The 20,990-nt window shown below is 43.9% G+C and overlaps 1 protein-coding gene across 2 annotated transcripts in view; it reads right to left on the reverse strand.

Moving 5' to 3' along the window:
• Nucleotides 1–20,990, reverse strand: part of LOC106602508 (zinc finger protein 271-like) — a 124,749-nt gene that overhangs the window by 4,142 nt on the left and 99,617 nt on the right. The window contains exons 1-3 of one of the 2 annotated variants that reach the window (XM_014195184.2): nt 1,934–2,452; nt 1,421–1,551; nt 1,055–1,220 (exon numbers count right to left, since the gene is read on the reverse strand). The exons of the other annotated variant lie outside the window; for it this stretch is intronic. Of the exons in view, the coding sequence (XP_014050659.1) occupies nt 1,055–1,220; nt 1,421–1,551; nt 1,934–2,204 (568 nt within the window). The 5' untranslated portion in view covers nt 2,205–2,452. Of the gene's footprint in view, nt 1–1,054; nt 1,221–1,420; nt 1,552–1,933; nt 2,453–20,990 lie in introns of those variants that run through there. 2 annotated transcript variants of the gene reach the window in all.

Here is a 20,990-nt window from a genome sequence, read left to right on the forward strand (position 1 = left end):
CAAATGATCATCTTCATTTCACCGTGGGCTTTGGTTACTCTAGTGTCAGCTTCCTTAACATTCAGATCACTAAAGAAAATGACACACTCGTCACGATCTATACAGGAAGCCCATAGTTCGAAAAAAACGCTTCTAAGAAGTGATAGCTTCCACCCCATTCCTCTAAAGAAAAGCCTCCCGATCGGTCAGTTTACCCCATAAAAGTCTAAGCCCTGTCTAATCCGGGAAGGGAGGGATTCTACTAAGCTATATGGAATTGTTTTAAGAAGGCCATACCAAGGATCATTTAACTATTTGATTTTGAATTTTAAGTATCCACAAAAAAATCTTAAATGATTTGATGAACCACATTTTTTGGGGGGGCCTTACTGCTATTAGCCCACACAAACACATTGAATAAGAGATTCACTACATTGTACAACAGTTCTAAAGGAAGTTAGTTCTGAAGTGTCTGTCCTATATCTGAGAGATATAAGAAAGATGGGGAAACATTTTTGTTTTGTTTTTACACGTATTTAACCCCTTATTTTTGTTACCAAACAGTCTCCATATATACTGCCATTCACTTTTTCAACTGGTACTGGGGGGTCCAATACCTTCAGACGGGTCTTCAGGCCTGTCGGCGTCCTAGAGCAAAACACATGAGAGTTCCACCTTTCCACTAAGGGGTCATATTAGTGTGTAGCCCAAACGTTCGGCCCCTACAGACAGAAGTTGGCAGATTGGCTGTACCGACTTCAGACGAGTCCCAAGACGCTTGTGGAGAGTCTAGTCAGGCTCGAGTCCAAGTCATGTGACTCGAGTCCACAACTGATCTAAACCAAAGGATATGTTGCCAGGGTCCATCTCTGTAGCCTAAGAACAAGACAGATCATCACTGCCACTGGTCACCATCCCCACGGGAATGAACTGTCCTCTGGCTCTGGATGACAGCCTAGTCTCCCCAGCCCCCAGTCTCTCTGGGTCTGATCTGTGGTCAGATCCTTTAAGTAAGAGCCTGTGTGTTAGTTAGTCTTGGTGTCTGTCTCTGACTTGAGGACGGTGTTCCACTGACCTCCATGATACTGCGTTGGGTCCTGGGCTGCACTGGGGCGGTTGTGGGGTCCTCTGTGGCTGCAGGGGGCTCTCCTGCCGCACCAGTCTGGACGTCTCCACTGTGGGTCCTCCTCTTCAGTCATCTCCTGCTTTACCCCAGGACCTGTAGCATCTGCATCTGCAGACTGACACAAGAAGAGAGGAGGTTATTACGGGTACATGAGTTGTATTGCATAACAATGTCGTAGTGATGTCTCACAAGCTCCCCTATGGAAGATAAATGAGGATGTACAAGTATGGAAGTGAATAGCTGAGGGGAGATTTTCTGAAATAAACTGACCACATTTGATGTATTGTAATTTTAATGTAACAATATTCCACTAACCTCTATCATGATAACGTGCTGGGTTGAGGTTCCACTCCCCTCATCAACAGTGATTGGTTTGTCATCTCTCCATGTATTGTGTCCCGCTGGCTTCACAAAGCTCCTGTGGCCTCCAGTGAGATGTCCTTCACCTGAGAGAGTGATTGGGGGAAAAGAGGTGGTTAGGTAAGCTACTGTCAATGCTCAACACTATATTGTACACTATTGACAGTTTTGACACTGTCTAGAATTGGTAAGGATGCAAGGTAACAATTCTCAACTTATTGATATACTATTTATAGATTGATCATGTTCCATGCATCATATTGCTTAAAATGAGTAAATAGGAAATACAGTAAATCAAGAATCTGGTTAGAATACGATATTGTATCTTTGTGCAAGATAGCTCAGCAATCAGTGTTATTATTGCATACTATCCAAAAACTGACCAAGACCCAATTCTGGTTAACACAAGTTACATGTGCAGAGGGGAACTAAGCGACAGGCAGGCACCCACGCCTTTGCAAAATGTACCTCTTGCCATTCCTCTGTATCGGTCGAGGATCTTGACACTACTGGAACGACTGGCGAATACGCGCTCTCGCATTGTCCTCTCTGTGCGTTCCCGTGACACCTTCAGTTCCAGGAGCTGTAGTTTCCTCCGCAATGACCTGTTTTCTTTCTGGCTTTGAGAAATTTCCAAACGAAACACTGCATAGTCGTCGTCTACGACTTTACAAATCTCTGCCACGGCTGCATTTGCTAGAACCTCCATGATGGAGGCTATTTGAGTGTCAAAAACCATCGTCACAGTTAGCCATTGCTAGCTAACGTCAACAACTAGCTAGCTAGACTTACCTAGATAACATATATCAACCAAGTCTTGTCTCCAACGCGAAGTAAACACTACCTGGGGTAAATGTGTGATGCTGTGTAGTGACATTTGTCATATTTTGGGTTCCAGTGTGCTAAACGTAGAAATAACAAAACCCTAACGTGGAAATTATTGTTCACCGTCCACTTCCGTATACTTCTTCTATGGTATTATGGCGGTCCGCAAACGATGTGCATGCCACCACCTGCTGCGTTTGCCTACTGTTCTGGAGTATGAATTCATTACACTTTGTATCTAGATTTCCATCCAATTGGCGACAGATTTTCATGCGAATATTCTAAAACTGCATTAATTAAGAAAATATGCCCATTTTCCCACCAGCAGTGTGTTTCCACCAAATTGACTTGTGGATAAAAATCAGTGCGTGATTATTATTTTTCTTAATTTTTCATTTATTGAATACAAAATGTAATGTTCAAAGTGTTTCCATTGCATTTTCAACTCTACCATAGATTTGGCACAAAAACTGTCAGCTTCATTAAATAGTACCCTCAAAACACCAGTCTCAACGTCAACAGTGAAGAGGCGACTCCGGGATGCTGGCCTTCTAGGCAGAGTTCCTCTGTCCAGTGTCTGTGTTCTTTTTCCCATCTTAATATTTTCTTTTTATTGGGCAGTCTGAGATGTGGCTTTTTTTTGTTGCAACTCTGCCTAGAAGGCCAGCATCCCAGAGTCGCCTCTTCACTGTTGACGTTGAGACTGGTGTTTTGCGGGTACTATTTAATGAAGCTGCCAGTTGAGGACTTGTGAGGCATTTGTTTCTCAAACTAGACACTAATGTACTTGTCCTCTTGCTCAGTTGTGCACCGGGGCCTCCCACTCCTCTTTCTATTCTGGTTAGAACCAGTTTGCGCTGTTCTGTGAAGGGAGCAGTACACAGCGTTGTACGAGATCTTCAGTTTTTGGGCAATTTCTCTCATGGAATAGCCTTCAACTTTTTGTTTCTGGCAATTTTGAGCCTGTAATCAAATCCACAAATGCTGATGCTCCAGATACTCAACTAGTCTAAAGATGGCCAGTTTTATTGCTTCTTTAATCAGTACAACAGTTTTCAGCTGTGCTAACATAATTGCAAAATGGGTTTCTAATGATCAATTCGCCTTTTAAAATGATAAACTTGGATTAGCTAACACAACGTGCCATTGGAACACAGGAGTGATGGTTGCTGATAATGGGCCTCTGTACACCTATGTAGATATTCCATAAAAAATTTAATTTACAACATTAACAATGTCTACACTGTATTTATGATCAATTTGATGTTATTTTAAAGGGCAAAAAAATGTGCTTTTCTTTCAAAAACAAGGACATTTCTAAGTGACCCCAAACTTTTTGACGGTAGTGTATATATATTTTTTTCATTTTAGCTAAACCTAATCCTTGTCCTAACCTTAACCTAATTCTCCTAACCTGCTACGTCAATTCTCCACATGATATATAAGACCTAAAAGCCATACATCATTTCACAGGAACAGTTCCAAAAGACAAATCACACTCGCACAGTGGCGGAATAAATTCAACCACACATAGGCCTAACTATTGATTCAAGACCACGGACAGCAAAGAAAACAGATGCGCTGTGTATGCTTGTCATCGGCAAGGACTAGGGAGGGTAAAAAGAAACAGAATGGAATTAAACACAGGCAAAATCCTAGAGTAAAACCTCTTTCAGTCTGCCTTTCAACTGAAACTGGGAGACAAATTCACCTTTTAACAGGACAATAACCTAAACACAAGGCCAAATATACTCTGGAATTGCTTACCAGGACGACATTGAATGTTTCTGAGTGGCTTATTTACAGATTTGACTTAAATCGGCTTGAACATCTATGGCAAGACTTTAAAATGGCTATCTAGCAATGATCAACAAACAACTTGACAGAGCTTGAAGAATAAAAAATGTGTATTGGCTAATATTGTACAATCCAAATGTGCAAAGCTCTTAGAGACTTAGCCAAAAAGACTCACAGCTATAATTGCTGCCAAAGGTGATTCTAACATGTATTAACTCAAGGGGTTGAATACTTATCCAATCCAAATATTAGTGTTTTACTTTTCAATCATCTTTTTAAAATATATATAACTTTTCTTCCACTTTGACAGAGTATTTTGTGTAGATTGTAGAAAAAAAAGACAATTAAATCCGTTTTAATCCCAATTTGTTACACGTGGAAAAAGTATAGGGGTGTGAGTACTTTCTGAAGGCACTGTCCTTTAATTTTATATCTGAGAGAAGTACTTTCTCGATAGACATCAAAGCCAAGACTGACAGTCGGGCCGGTCCGGTGGTGTTCCTAGAGTAAGTCTTGATCCGTTTCAGGGTGGAGAATGTAAACACAGGAATGGTCAATACCAGACAGGTAAGCAGATACAGTTGGTGCATACTCTCTTTCAGCCTCTTCTGCCGGGAAACATGGAGTAGATCGGCCGGGTTCCTACCCTCGAAGTCAGACATGGAGTACATTACTGTGAGTTCAGTTTGGAGCTGCAACAGATCAAAGTTGGTGTCACAGCTTTCCTCAAGACTTGAGAATGCAGTACTGGGGAAGGTTTCACTATACCTGGGGAACTGTTGTGGGTCAAGGAGGACAAGGAACCATGAGCCTTTCGTGGTCCTTGAATGTATACATTTCTCCAGATCAGTGACTGAGAAGACTTGACTTTAGCTACAGTACCAGTCAAATGTTTGGACACACCTACTCATTCCAGGGTTTTTATTTATGGCTACTATTTTCTACAATGTAGAATAATTGTGAAGACATAAAAATGTATTTCCTTAATGCGTTCGAGCCAATCAGTTGTGTTATGACAAGGTAGGGGTGGTATATAGAAGATAGCCCTTTTTGGTAAAAGAACAAGTCAATATTATTACAAGAACAGCTCACATAAGCAAAGAGAAACGACAGTCAACCATTACTTTAAGACATGAAGGTCAGTCAATCTGGAAAATTTGAACATTTCTTCAAGTGCAGTTGCAAAAACCATCAAGCGCTATGATGAAACTGGCTCTCATGAGGACCGCCACAGGAAAAGAAGACCCAGAGTTTCCTCTGCTGCAGAGGATAAGTATATTACATTTACCAGCCTTAGAAATTGCAGCCCAAATAAATGCTTCACAGAGTTCAAGTAACAGACACATCTCAACATCAACTGTCCATAGGAGACTGCGTGACTCAGGCCTTCATGGTCGATTTTCTGCAAGAAAAACACTACTAAAGGACACCAATAAAAAGAGACTTGCTTGGGCAAAGAAACATGAGCAATGGACAATAGACTGAGATTTTTGGTTCCAACCGCTGTGCCTTTGTGAGACGCAGAGTAGGTGAACTGATGATCTCTGCATGTGTGATTCCCACCGTGAAGCATGGAGGTGTGATGCTGTGGGGGTGCCTTTCTGGTGACACTGTCAGTGATTTATTTAGAAATCAAGGCACACTTAACCAGCATGGCTACCACAGCATTCTGCAGCGATAACCATCCCATCTGGTTTGTAGTTAGTGGAATTATCATTTCTTTTTCAACAGGACAATGACCTAAACGACACCTCCCAGGCTGTGTAAGGGCTATTTGACCAAGAAGGAGAGTGATGGAGTGCTGTATCAGATGATCTGGCCTCCACAATCACCCGACCTCAACCAAATTGAGATGGTTTGGGATGAGTTGGACCGCAGAGTGAAGGAAAGCAGCCAACAAGTGCTCAGCATATGTAGGAAATCCTTCAAGCATTCCAAGTGACTACCCCATGAAGCTGGTTGAGAGAATGCCAAGAGTGTGCAAAGCTGTTATAAAGGCAAAGAAAAATATAAAATTTGTATTTGTTTAACACTTGGTTACTACATGATTCCATATGTGTTATTTCATAGTTTTGTCTTCGCTATTTTTCTACAATGTAGAAAATAGTAAAAATAAAGAAAAACCCTTGAATGAGTAGGTGTGTCCAAACTTTTTACTGGTACTGTATATTTCCTAGCTGAGGGAGACGGTTGTCAATGATCCCAAGGTGTAGCTGTTGGTACCGCGCCCGAACGTCTCCATGCTTCTGTAGATAGAATGAAATTCCCCTTTTTCCCTCTCGGTGGTGCTGCATGTACAACCAGAACTGCATGCCAAATTCCCCGTTCTGCAAAAACCCAAACAGCACGTGACTCAATGATGGAGTTGAAAAAATCTTAGTCAACTTTGCAGCACCTTGTGACATAACTAGGTTAAGCGTGTGCGCATAATAATGAATTAACTGAGCCTGCTGGATTATTTCTTTGACCTTTGCGTGTTCTCCGTTTAGACCAGAGACCATGACTGCGGCCACATCGTAACACTGTGCCGCTACTTAGGGAGTAGATCCATACATCCATCATACTCATCAAATCTCTCCTTCACACCACCGTCGGTAGTTACATTGCTAATGTCTGTTGTCTCAACCCTAATGGTTATACAAGGTGTTCTTCTCACCACCTCCTTCATGGCATCTGTCATTACTTACATCTGCGACCGCTTGGATCAGGTCATTCTGGATTTTGCTGGAAGTGCCAATGAACATGGTTGCTGTAGCAAGATGACAGTTTAGGGAGCTGTCATACTACCAAAAAAATCCAGCATCTCCAAATAGTTTTTTATTTTTATTTATTTCACCTTTATTTAACCAGGTAGGCAAGTTGAGAACAAGTTCTCATTTACAATTGCGACCTGGCCAAGATAAAGCAAAGCAGTTCGACACATACAACAACACAGAGTTACACATGGAGTAAAACAAACATACAGTCAATAATACAGTAGAAAAATAAGTCTATATACAATGTGAGCAAATGAGGTGAGATAAGGGAGGTAAAGGCAAAAAAGGCCATGGTGGCAAAGTAAATACAATATAGCAAGTAAAACACTGGAATGGTAGATTTGTAGTGGAAGAAAGTGCAAAGTAGAAATAGAAATAATGGGGTGCAAAGGAGCAAAATAAATGAATACAGTAGGGGAAGTGGTAGTTGTTTGGGCTAAATTATAGATGGGCTATGTACAGGTGCAGTGATCTGTGAGCTGCTCTGACAGCTGGTGCTTAAAGCTAGTGAGGGAGATAAGTGTTTCCAGTTTCAGAGATTTTTGTAGTTCGTTCCAGTCATTGGCAGCAGAGAACTGGAAGGAGAGACGGCCAAAGGAGGAATTGGTTTTGGGGGTGACCAGAGAGATATACCTGCTGGAGCGCGTGCTACAGGTGGGTGCTGCTATGGTGACCACTGAGCTGAGATAAGGGGGGACTTTACCTAGCAGGGTCTTGTAGATGACCTGGAGCCAGTGGGTTTGGCGACGAGTATGAAGCGAGGGCCAGCCAACGAGAGCGTACAGGTTGCAGTGGTGGGTAGTATATGGGGCTTTGGTGACAAAACGGATGGCACTGTGATAGACTGCATCCAGTTTATTGAGTAGGGTATTGGAGGCTATTTTGTAAATGACATCGCCGAAGTCGAGGATCGGTAGGATGGTCAGTTTTACGAGGGTATGTTTGGCAGCATGAGTGAAGGATGCTTTGTTGCGAAATAGGAAGCCAATTCTAGATTTAACTTTGGATTGGAGATGTTTGATGTGAGTCTGGAAGGAGAGCTTACAGTCTAACCAGACACCTAGGTATTTGTAGTTGTCCACATATTCTAAGTCAGAACCGTCCAGAGTAGTGATGCTGGACGGGCGGGGAGGTGCGGGCAGCGATCGGTTGAAGAGCATGCATTTAGTTTTACTTGTATTTAAGAGCAGTTGGAGGCCACGGAAGGAGAGTTGTATGGCATTGAAGCTCGTCTGGAGGGTTGCTAACACAGTGTCCAAAGAAGGGCCAGAAGTATACAGGATGGCGTCGTCCGCGTAGAGGTGGATCAGAGACTCACCAGCAGCAAGAGCGACATCATTGATGTATACAGAGAAAAGAGTATGGCACCCCCATAGAGACTACCAGAGGCCCGGACAACAGGCCATCCGATTTGACACATTGAACTGTATCAGAGAAGTAGTTGGTGAACCAGGCGAGGCAATCATTTGAGAAACCAAGGCTATTGAGTCTGTCGATGAGGATGTGGTCATTGACAGAGTCGAAAGCCTTGGCCAGGTCAATGAATACGGCAGCACAGTATTGTTTCTTATCGATGGCGGTTACGATATCGTTTAGGACCTTGAGCGTGGCTGAGGTGCACCCATGACCAGCTCTGAAACCAGATTGCATAGCGCAGAAGGTGCAGTGGGATTCGAAATGGTCGGTAATCTGTTTGTTGACTTGGCTTTCGAAGACCTTAGAAAGGCAGGGTAGGATAGATATACAGTGGGGGGAAAAAAATGTGTTCCCCTGCTGATTTTGTATGTTTGCCCACTGATAAAGAAAGGATCAGTCTATAATTTGTTTAAAATGATTTGCATTTTAATGAGGGAAATAAGTATTTGACCCCTCTGCAAAACATGACTTTGTACTTGGTGGCAAAACCCTTCTTGGCAATCACAGAGGTCAGACGTTTCTTGTAGTTGGCCACCAGGTTTGCACACATCTCAGGAGGGATTTTGTCCCACTCCTCTTTGCAGATCTTCTCCAAGTCATTAAGGTTTCGAGGCTGACATTTGGCAACTCGAACCTTCAGCTCCCTCCACAGATTTTCTATGGGATTGTGGTCTGGAGACTGGCTAGGCCACTCCAGGACCTTAATGTGTTTCTTCTTGAGCCACTCCTTTGTTGCCTTGGCCGTGTGTTTTGGGTCATTGTCATGCTGGAATGCCCATCCACGACCCATTTTTAATGCCCTGGCTGAGGGAAGAGGTTCTCACCCAAGATTTGACGGTACATGGCCCCGTCCATCGTCCCTTTGATGCGGTGAAGTTGTCCTGTCCCCTTAGCAGAAAAACACTCCCAAAGCATAATGTTTCCACCTCCATGTTTGACGGTGGGGATGGTGTTCTTGGGGTCATAGGCAGCATTCCTCCTCCTCCAAACACGGCGAGTTTAGTTGATGCCAAAGAGCTCCATTTTGGTCTCATCTGACCACAACACTTTTACCCAGTTGTCCTCTGAATCATTCAGATGTTCATTGGCAAACTTCAGACGGGCATGTATATGTGCTTTCTTGAGCAGGGGGACCTTGCGGGTGCTGCAGGATTTCAGTCCTTCACGGCATAGTGTGTTTCCAATTGTTTTCTTGGTGACTATGGTCCTAGCTGCCTTGAGATCATTGACAAGATCCCCCCGTGTAGTTCTGGGCTGATTTCTCACCGTTCTCATGATCATTGCCTGGATTATCCAAGATGGCGTAGCAGTCAGACGTCTTTGGCCTTCGTCTTGTCGTGTTCCATGTATATATATATTTACATATTTTCTTCGCATATCTTTTAATATATTTTTTTCAAAAAACTCAACCTCAAAACACTCTCCTGCAACCCGCTTCACCAATTTAAAAAAAATCTGAAATCCACAACAGAAGCTAGCCAGCGGTTAGCCAGAGGTTGGCCATTTCACTGGCTAACGCTGGAGTTCAGCTAGCCACGGTTGGCGGTCATCAGCTATCCCTTAGCTCGAAAAGCTATCGCCAGTTTTGTACAGCGCGACTCAGACCAGAGCATACCGGACCTATTTTCTCTCCATATCCCCGGATTTCTACCGCAGGCTCTGGACATTTACACCTGGATCTTGCAGCTAGCTAGCAGCTACCCGAGTGACTATTGGCTAACGTCGGTCCCGGAGCTAACATCAATTATTCCGGAGCTAGCCAGCTGAAGAGTTCCATCAGCCACTCCTGGGCTACAATCACCTATCTGTTTTACTGCCGATGCGGAGCCCCATCGGGCCTTCACGACTGGACTACCGACGTTATCTGCCCGAGGGAGTTATCCAACAGGCCCCTCCATCGCAAAGTAACCTGAACGCCCATCTGCTGCCCGTTAATCGTTAGCTGTCATCTGAATAGGTCTATCGGACAATTTTCTTGGGCCACTATAACGATAACTATTTTGCAAATTGGACTGGTCCCCCCCTACCACACGGAACCCCACTAATCTACAGACGGAAACGCACAAGGTGGCTAAAAACAGACCTCCCTCCATCTTCCACCAGCTAGCTGCTACCTATGGCCCGGCTAGCTGTCTGAATCTCACAGGACCCTATGATCACTCGGCTAAGCATGCCTCTCGTTAATGTCAATATGCCTTGTCCATTGCTGCTCTGGTTAGTGTTTATTGGCTTATCTCACTGTAGAGCCTCTAGCTCTGCTCATTATACCTTATCCAAACTTTCAGTTCCACCACCCACACATGCTATGACGTCTTCAGGTTTCAATGATGTTTCTAGAGACAATATCTCTCTCATCATCACTAAATGCCTAGGTTTACCTCCACTGCATTCACATCCTACCATACCTTTGTCTGTACATTATACCTTGAAGCTATTTTATCGCCCCCAGAAACCTGCTCCTTTTACTCTCTATTCTGGACGTCATAGACAACCAATTCTCATAGCTTTTAGCCGTATCCTTATCCTACTCCTCCTCTGTTCCTCTGGTGATGTAGAGGTGAATCCAGGCCCTGCAGTGCCTAGCTCCACTCCTATTCCCCAGGCGCTCTCTTTTGATGACTTCTGTAACCGTAATAGCCTTGGTTTCATGCATGTTAACATTAGAAGCCTTCTCCCTAAGTTTGTTTTATTCACTGCTTTAGCACACTCTGCCAACCCGGATGTCCTAGCTGTGTCTGAATCCTAGCTTAGGAAGTCCACCAAAAACTCTGAAATCTTCATCCGAAACGGCAACATTTTCAGAAAAGATAGAACGTCCAAAGGGAGCGGTGTTGCAATCTACTGCAGAGATAGCCTGCAGAGTTCTGTCCTACTATCCAGGTCTGTACTCAAACAATTTGAACTTCTACTTTTAAAAATCCGTCTCTCTAAAAACAAGTCTCTCACTGTTGCCGCCTGCTATAGACCACCCGCTGCCCCCAGCTGTGCTCTGGACACCATATGTGAACTGATTGCCCCCCACCTATCTTCAGAGCTCGTGCTGCTAGGTGACCTAAACTGGGACATGCTTAACACCCCAGCCATCCTACAATCTAAGCTTGATGCCCTCAATCTCACAAATTATCAATGAACCTACCAGGTACCACCCCAAAGCAGTAAACACGGGCACCCTCATAGATATCATCCTAACCAACTTGCCCTCTAAATACACCTCTGCTGTTTTCAACCAAGATCTCAGCGATCACTGCCTCATTGCCTGCATCCGTAATGCGTCAGCGGTCAAACGACCTCCACTCATCACTGTCAAACGCTCCCTGAAACATTTCAGCGAGCAAGCCTTTCTAATCGACCTGGCCCGGGTATCCTGGAAGGATATTGACCTCATCCCGTCAGTAGAAGATGCATGGTTATTTTTTTTAAATGCCTTCCTCACCATCTTAAATAAGCATGCCCCATTCAAGAAATTTAGAACCAGGAACAGATATAGCCCTTGGTTCTCTCCAGACCTGACTGCCCTTAACCAACACAAAAACATCCTGTGGCGTTCTGCATTAGCATCGAACAGCCCCGGTGATATGCAACTTTTCAGGGAAGTTAGAAACCAATATACACAGGCAGTTAGAAAAGCCACGGCTAGCTTTTTCAAGCAGAAATTTGCTTCAGGCAACACAAACTCAAAAAAGTTCTGGGACACTGTAAAGTCCATGGAGAATAAGAACACCTCCTCCCAGCTGCCCACTGCACTGAGGATAGGAAACTCTGTCACCTCCGATAAATCCACTATAATTGAGAATTTCAATAAGCATTTTTCTACGGCTGGCCATGCTTTCCATCTGGCTACCCCTACCGCGGTCAACAGCACTGCACCCCCCACAGCTACTCGCCCAAGCCTTCCCCATTTCTCCTTCTCCCAAATCCTGTCAGCTGATGTTCTGAAAGAGCTGCAGAATCTGGACCCCTACAAATCAGCCAGGCTAGACAATCTGGACCCTTTCTTTCTAAAATTATCTGTCGAAATTGTTGCAACCCCTATTACTAGCCTGTTCAACCTCTCTTTTGTGTCGTCTGAGATTCCAAAAGATTGGAAAGCAGCTGCTGTAATCCCCCTCTTCAAAGGAGGGGACACTCTTGACCCAAACTGCTACAGACCTATATCTATCCTATACTGTCTTTCTAAGGTCTTCGAAAGCCAAGTCAACAAACAGATTACCGACCATTTCGAATCCCACCGCACCTTCTCCGCTATGCAATCTGGTTTCAGAGCTGGTCATGGGTGCACCTCAGCCACCTCAAGGTCCTAAACGATATCGTAACCGCCATCGATAAGAAACAATACTGTGCTGCCGTATTCATTGACCTGGCCAAGGCTTTCGACTCTGTCAATCACCACATCCTCATCGGCAGACTCAATAGCCTTGGTTTCTCAAGTGATTGCCTCGCCTGGTTCACCAACTACTTCTCTGACAGAGTTCAATGTGTCAAATCGGATGGCCTGTTGTCCGGGCCTCTGGTAGTCTCTATGGGGGTGCCACAGGGTTCAATTCTTGGGCCAACTCTTTTCTCTGTATACATCAATGATGTCGCTCTTGCTGCTGGTGAGTCTCTGATCCCCCTCTACGCAGACGACACCATTCTGTATACTTCTGGCCATTTGGACACTGTGTTCACAACCCTTCAGATTAGCTTCAATGCCATACAACTCTCCTTCCGTGGCCTCCAACTGCTCTTAAATACAAGTAAAACTAAATGCATGCTCTTCAACCGATCGCTGCCCGCACCTGCCCGCCCGTCCTGCATCACTACTCTGGACGGTTCTGACTTAGAATATGTGGACAACTACAAATACCTAGGTGTCTGGTTAGACTGTAAGCTCTCCTTCCAGACTCACATCAAACATCTCCAATCCAAAGTTAAATCTAGAATTGGCTTCCTATTTCGCAACAAAGCATCCTTCACTCATGCTGCCAAACATACCCTCGTAAAACTGACCATCCTACCGATACACGACTTCGGCGATGTCATTTACAAAATAGCCTCCAATACGCTACTCAATACACTGGATGCAGTCTATCACAGTGCCATCCATTTTGTCACCAAAGCCCCATATACTACCCACCACTGCGACCTGTACGCTCTCGTTGGCTGGCCCTCGCTTCATGCTCATCGCCAAACCCACTGTCTCCAGGTCATCTACAAGACCCTGCTAGGTAAAGTCCCCCCTTATCTCAGCTCACTGGTCACCATAGCAGCACCCACCTGTAGCACGCGCTCCAGCAGGTATATCTCTCTGGTCACCCCCAAAGCCAATTCCTCCTTTGGCCATCTCTCCTTCCAGTTCTCTGCTGCCAATGACTGGAACGAACTACAAAAATCTCTGAAACTGGAAACACTTATCTCCCTCGCTAGCTTTAAGCACCAGCTGTCAGAGCAGCTCACAGATCACTGCACCTGTACATAGCCCATCTATAATTTAGCCCAAACAACTACCACTTCCCCTACTGTATTCATTTATTTATTTATTTTGCTCCTTTGCACCCCATTATTTCTATTTCTACTTTGCACTTTCTTCCACTACAAATCTACCATTCCAGTGTTTTACTTAGTATATTGTATTACTTTGCCTCTATGGCCTTTTTTGCCTTTACCTCCCTTATCTCACCTCATTTGCTCACATTGTATATAGACTTATTTTTCTACTGTATTATTGACTAAGTTTCTAAGATCTTGCATGGAGCCCCAGGCTGAGGGAGATTGAGTTATTTTGTGTTTCTTCCATTTGCGAATAATCACACCAACTGTTGTCACCTTCTCACCAAGCTGCTTGGCGATGGTCTTGTAGCCCATTCCAGCCTTGTGTAGGTCTACAATCTTGTCCCTGACATCCTTGGAGAGCTCTTTGGTCTTGGCCATGGTGGAGAGTTTGGAATCTGATTGATCGATTGCTTCTGTGGACAGGTGTCTTTTATTCAGGTAACAAGCTGAGATTAGGAGCACTCCCTTTAAGAGTGTGCTCCTAATCTCAGCTCGTTACCTGTATAAAAGACACCTGGGAGCCAGAAATCTTTCTGATTGAGAGGGGGTCAAATACTTATTTCCCTCATTAAAATGCAAATCAATTTATAACATTTTTGACATGCGTTTTTCTGGATTTTTGTTGTTATTCTGTCTCTCACTGTTCAAATAAACCTACCATTAAAATTATAGACTGATCATTTCTTTGTCAGTGGGCAAACACACAAAATCAGCATGGGATCAAATACTTTTTTCCCTCACTGTACATGTCAGTACATACTCACAAGTAGGTCACATGAGGGAGAGGCGTTGTGCCGTGAGGTGTTACTTTCTTTGTCTTTTTTAAACCAGGTTTGCTGTTCACTTGCGCTATTCACTTGCACTCATGGCTCTGTATAATACTGTATGTTTCCTTGAATTTGTTCTAGACCTGGCAACTAACTGTGAAAAGACCCCTGCTGGCATGTCTGGTGGGGTAAATGTGTTTGTCAGTGCTGTGTGTAAGTTGACTATGCTAAACATTTTGAATTTCCAACATGAATGTTTCTTATAAAAACAAGAAGTGACGCAGTCAGTCTTTCCTCAACTCTTAGCCAAGAGAGACTGGCATGCATAGTATTAATATTAGCCCTCTGATTACAATGAAGAGCAAGACGTGCCGCTCTGTTCTGGGCCTGCAGGACTTGCTTTGTGGAGTGTGGTGTCAAAAAAGCTCTTTAATACGGACAGACCTCTTCCCATCTTTATAACCATTGAATCTATATTGAATCTATATGTTTTGACGATGACAGTTTACAATCTAAGGTAACACCAAGTATTACATTTTTATTTTTAATTCACCTTTATTTAACCAGGTAGGCTAGTTGAGAACAAGTTCTCATTTACAACTGCGACCTGGCCAAGATAAAGCAAAGCAGTGCGACACAAACAACAACACAGAGTTACACATGGAATAAACAAGCGTACAGTCAATAACACAATAGAAAAAATAAAGTCTATATATAGTGTGTGCAAATGGCATGAGGAGGTAAGGCAATAAATAGGCCATAGTAGCGAAGTAGTTACAATTGAGCAAATTAACACTGGAGTGATAGATGAGCAGATGATGATGTGCAAGTAGAAATGCTGGGGTGCAAAAGAGCAGAAAAGTAACTAAAAACAATATGGGGATGAGGTAGGTAGACTGGGTGGGCTATTTACAGATGGGCTATGTACAGCTGCATCGATCGGTTAGCTGCTCAGATAGCTGATGTTTAAAGTTAGTGAGGGAAATATAAGTCTCTAGCTTCAGCAATTTGTGCAATTCCTTCCAGTTATTGGCAGCAGAGAACTGGAAGGAATGGCGGCCAAAGGATATGTTAGCTTTGGGGATGGCCAGTGAAATATACCTGCTAGAGTGCGTGCTACGGGTGGGTGTTGTTATCATGACCAGTGAGCTGAGATAAGGCGGAGCTTTACCTAGCATCGACTTATAGATGACCTGGAGCCAGTGGGTCTGGCGACGAAAATGTAGCGAGGGCCAGCCGACTAGAGCATACAGGTCGCAGTGGTGGGTGTTATAAGGGGCTTTGGTAACAAAATGGATGGCACTGTGATAGACTGCATCCAGTTTGCTGAGTAGAGTATTGGAAGCTATTTTGTAAATGACATTGCTGAAGTCGAGGACTCAGTAGGATAGTCAGTTTTACGAGGGTATGTTTGGCGGTGTGAGTGAAGGAGACTTTGTTGCAAAATAGGAAGCCAATTCTTGATTTAACTTTGGATTGGAGATGTTTGATGTGAGTCTGGAAGGAGAGCTTACAGTCTAACCAGACACCTAGGTATTTGTAGTTGTCCACATATTCTAAGTTAGAACCGTCCAGAGTAGTGATGCTAGTCGGGCGGGCGGGTGTGGGCAGCGAATGGTTGAAAAGCATGGATTTGGTTTTACTAGCATTTAAGAGCAGTTGGAGACCACGGAAGGAGTGTTGTATGGCATTGAAGCTCGTTTGGAGGTTAGTTAACCTGTTATGGATAGGGGGCAGTATTTTCACGGCCGGATAAAAAACGTACCCGATTTAATCTGTTTATTACTCCTGCCCAGAAACTAGAATATGCATATAATTGTTTGATTTGGATAGAAAACACCCTAAAGTTTCTAAAACTGTTTGAATGGTGTCTGTGAGTGTAACAGAACTCATATGGCAGGCCAAAACCTGAGAAGATTCCAAACAGGAAGTGCCCTCTCAGACCATTTCTTGGCCTTCTTTAGCCTCTTTATTGAAAACAGAGGATCTCTGCTGTAACGTGTCACTTTCTAAGGCTCCCATAGGCTCTCAGAAGGCGCCAGAACGTTGAATGATGACTCTGCAGTCCATGGCTGAAAAACAGTAGCGCATTTGGATAGTGGTCGATCTGAGAACAATGAGACGGGCGCGCGCATGCACGTGAAGAGTCCATTTTACATTTTCAGTCTATGAACGAAAACGACGTCTCCCGGTCGGAATATTATCGCTATTTTACGAGAAAAATCGCATAAAAATTGATTTTAAACAGCGTTTGACATGCTTCGAAGTACGGTAATGGAATATTTTGACATTTTTTGTCACGATACGCGCCGGCGCGTCACCCTTCGGATAGTGTCTTGAACGCACGAAGAAAATGCCGCTATTTGGATATAACTATGGATTATTTGGAACCAAACCAACATTTGTTGTTGAAGTAGAAGTCCTGGGAGTGCATTCTGATGAAGAACAGCAAAGGTAATCCAATTTTTATTATAGTAAATCTGAGTTTGGTGAGTACCAAACTTGGTGGGTGTCAAAATAGCTAGCCTGTGATGGCCGGGCTATCTACTCAGAATATTGCAAAATGTGCTTTCACCGAAAAGCTATTTTAAAATCGGACACCGCGATTGCATAAAGGAGTTCTGTATCTATAATTCTTAAAATAATTGTTATGTTTTTTGTGAATGTTTATCGTGAGTAATTTAGTAAATTCACCGGAAGTGTTTGGTGGGAATGCTAGTTCTGAACGTCACATGCTAATGTTAAAAGCTGGTTTTTGATATAAATATGAACTTGATTGAACAAAACATGCATGTATTGTATAACATAATGTCCTAGGAGTGTCATCTGATGAAGATCATCAAAGGTTAGTGCTGCATTTAGCTGTGGTTTTGTTTTTTGTGACATTATATGCTAGCTTGAAAAATGGGTGTCTGATTATTTCTGGCTGGATACTCTCCTGACATAATCTAATGTTTTGCTTTCGTTGTAAAGCCTTTTTGAAATCGGACAGTGTGGTTAGATAAAGGAGAGTTTTGTCTTTTAAAATGGTGTAAAATAGTCACATGTTTGAAAAATGGAAGTTTTGGGATTTTCGAGGAATTTGTAATTCGCGCCACGCCCTATCATTGGATATTGGAGCGGTGTTCCGCTAGCGGAACATCTAGATGTAAGAGGTTAACACAGTGTCCAAGGAAGGGCCAGATGTATACAGAATGGTGTTGTCTGCGTAGAGGTGGATCAGGGAATCACCCGCAGCAAGAGCGACATCGTTGATATATACAGAGAAAAGAGTCGGCCCGAGAATTGAACCCCGTGGTACCCCAATAGAGACTGCCAGAGGTCCGGACAACAGGCCCTCCGATTTGACACATTGAACATTGAAACCAAGGCTATTTAGTCTGCCGATAAGAATACGGTGATTGACAGAGTCGAAAGCCTTGGCAAGGTCGATGAAGACAGCTGCACAGTACTGTCTTTTATCGATGGCGGTTATGATATCGTTTAGTACCTTGAGAGTGGCCGAGGTGAACCCGTGACCAGCTCGGAAACCGGATTGCACAGCGGAGAAGGTACAGTGGGATTCGAAATGGTCAGTGATCTGTTTATTGACTTGGCTTTCAAAGACTTTAGAAAGGCAGGGCAGGATGGATATCGGTCTATAACAGTTTGGGTCTAGAGTGTCAACCCCTTTGAAGAGGGGGATGACCGCGGCTGCTTTCCAATCGTTAGGGATCTCGGACAATACGAAAGAGAGGTTGAACAGACTGGTAATAGGGGTTGCAACAATGGCGGCGGATCATTTTAGAAAGAGAGGATCCAGATTGTCTAGCCCAGCTGATTTGTACGGGTCCAGGTTTTGCAGCTTTTCAGAACATCTGCTATCTGGATTTGGGTGAAAGAGAAGCTGGGGAGGCTTGGGCAAGTAGCTGCGGGGGATGCGGAGCTGTTGGCCGGGGTTGGGGTAGCCAGGAGGAAAGCATGACCAGCCGTAGAGAAATGGTGATTGAAATTCTCGATTATCATGGATTTATCGGTAGTGACAGTGTTGCCTAGCCTCAGTGCAGTGGGCAGCTGGGAGGAGGTGCTCTTATTCTCCATGGACTTTACAGTGTCCCAGAACATTTTGCAGTTCGAGCTACAGGATGCAAATTTCTGTTTGAAAAAGCTAGCCTTTGCTTTCCTGACTGACTGCGTGTATTGGTTCCTGACTTCCCTGAAAAGTTGCATATCGCGGGGACTATTCGATGCTAGTGCAGTCTGCCACCGGATGTTTTTGTGCTGGTCGAGGGCAGTCAGGCCTGGAGTGAACCAAGGGCTATATCTGTTCTTAGTTCTACATTTTTTGAAAGGGGCATGCTTATTTAAGATGTTTAGGAAATTACTTTTAAAGAACGACCAGGCATCCTCGACTGACGGGATGAGGTCAATATCCTTCCAGGATACCCGGGCCAGGTTGATTAGAAAGGCCTGCTCGCAGAAGTGTTTTAGGGAGCGTTTGACAGAGATGAGGGGTGGTCATTTGACCGTGGACCCATAGCGGATGCAGGCAATGAGGTAGTGATCGCTGAGATCCTGATTTGAAAACAGCAGAGGTGTATTTGGAGGGCAAGTTGGTCAGGATAATATCAATGAGGGTGCCCATGTTTACGGATTTAGGGTTGTACCTGGTGGGTTCCTTGATCATTTGTGTGAGATTGAGGGCATCTAGCTTAGATTGTAGGACTGCTGGGATGTTAAGCATATCCCAGTTTAGGTCACCTAACAGAACGAACTCTGAAGATAGATGGGGGGCAATCAATTCACATGTGTCCAGGGCACAGCTGGGAGCTGAGGGGGGTCTATAACAGGTGGCAATAGTGAGAGACTTATTTCTGGAGAGATTAATTTTTAAAATTAGAAGCTCAAACTGTTTGGGCATAGACCTGGAAAGTATGACAGAACTTTGCAGGCTATCTCTGGAGTAGATTGCAACTCCTCCCCCTTTGGCAGTTGTATCTTGATGGAAAATGTTGTAGTTGGGTATGGAAATCTCTGAATTTTTGGTGGCCTTCCTAAGCCAGGATTCAAGATTCAGACAAGGACATCAGGGTTGGCGGAGTGTGCTAAAGGAGTGAGTAAAACAAACTTAGGGAGGAGGCTTTTCATGTTAACATGCATGAAACCAAGGCCTTTTCCGTTACAGAAGTCAACAAATGAGAGTGCCTGGGGACACGCAGGGCCTGGGTTAACCTCCACATCACCCGAAGAACAGAGGAGGAGTAGGATGAGGGTACGGCTAAAGGCTATCAAGACTGGTCGTCTAGTGCTTTGGGGACAGAGAATAAAAGGAGCAGATTTCTGGGCGAGGTAGAATAGGTTTAGGGTATAATGTACAGACAGGGGTATGGTGGGGTGTGGGTACAGTGGAGGTAAGCCCAGGCACTGAGTGATGATAAGAGAGGTTGCATCTCTGGACGCGCTAATTATGCTGGGTGAAGTCACCGCATGTGTGGGAGGTGGGACAAAGGAGGTGTCTGAGGCATGTTGAGTGGGACTAGGGGCTCCACAGTAAACTAAAACAATGATAACTATCCTAAACAACAGTATACAATGCATATTGACATTTGAGAGAGACATAAAGCGAGGCATAAAGCAATCACAAGTGTTGACTGGGAGAGCTAGCTAAGACAACAACAGCTAATCAGCTACGACGACAACAACAGGTAAAATGGCGATGAATGGGCAGAGAGGGTAGAGAGACTTTAGTCTCCTCAACTTGTTCAACAGCCACACCATTCATTACCAGATTCAGCTGAGGTCTAGATCTTAGGGAATGATTTGTACCAAATACAATGCTCTTAGTTTTAGAGATGTTCAGAACCAGTTCATTACTGGCCACCCTTTCCAAAACAGACTGCAACTCTTTGTTAAGGGGTTTCAGTGACTTCATTAGCTGTGGTTGCTGATGTGTATATGGTTAAATCAGGATACATGGAAACACATGCTTTGTTTAATGCCAGTGGCAGGTCACTGGTAAAAATAGAAAAGAGTAGAGGGCCTGGAGAGCTGACCTGCGGTACACCACACTTTACATGTTTGACATTAGAGAAGTTTCCATTAAAGAAAACCCTTTGATTCTATTAGATATAGCCATAACACAAGTTTTCTCAACAACAGGTTATGGTCAATAATATCAAAGGCTGCACTGAAATCTTACAGTACATTTCCCACTATCTTCTTATCAATTTTTTCAACTAAATCATCAATAATTTGTGTCAGTGCAGTACATGTTGAGTGTCCATCTCTATAAGTATGCTAAAAGTCTGTTGTTCATTTGTTTACAGAGAAATAGCATTGTATTTGGTCAAATTTTTTCAACAGTTTGCTAAGAGCTTACAGCAAGCTGATAGGTCTGCTGATAGAACCAGTAAAGGCTGCTTTACCACTCTTGGGTAACGGAATTACTTTGGC

This window comes from Salmo salar, chromosome ssa04 (assembly GCF_905237065.1).
Source record: "Salmo salar chromosome ssa04, Ssal_v3.1, whole genome shotgun sequence".
NCBI classification, from domain to species: domain Eukaryota; kingdom Metazoa; phylum Chordata; class Actinopteri; order Salmoniformes; family Salmonidae; genus Salmo; species Salmo salar.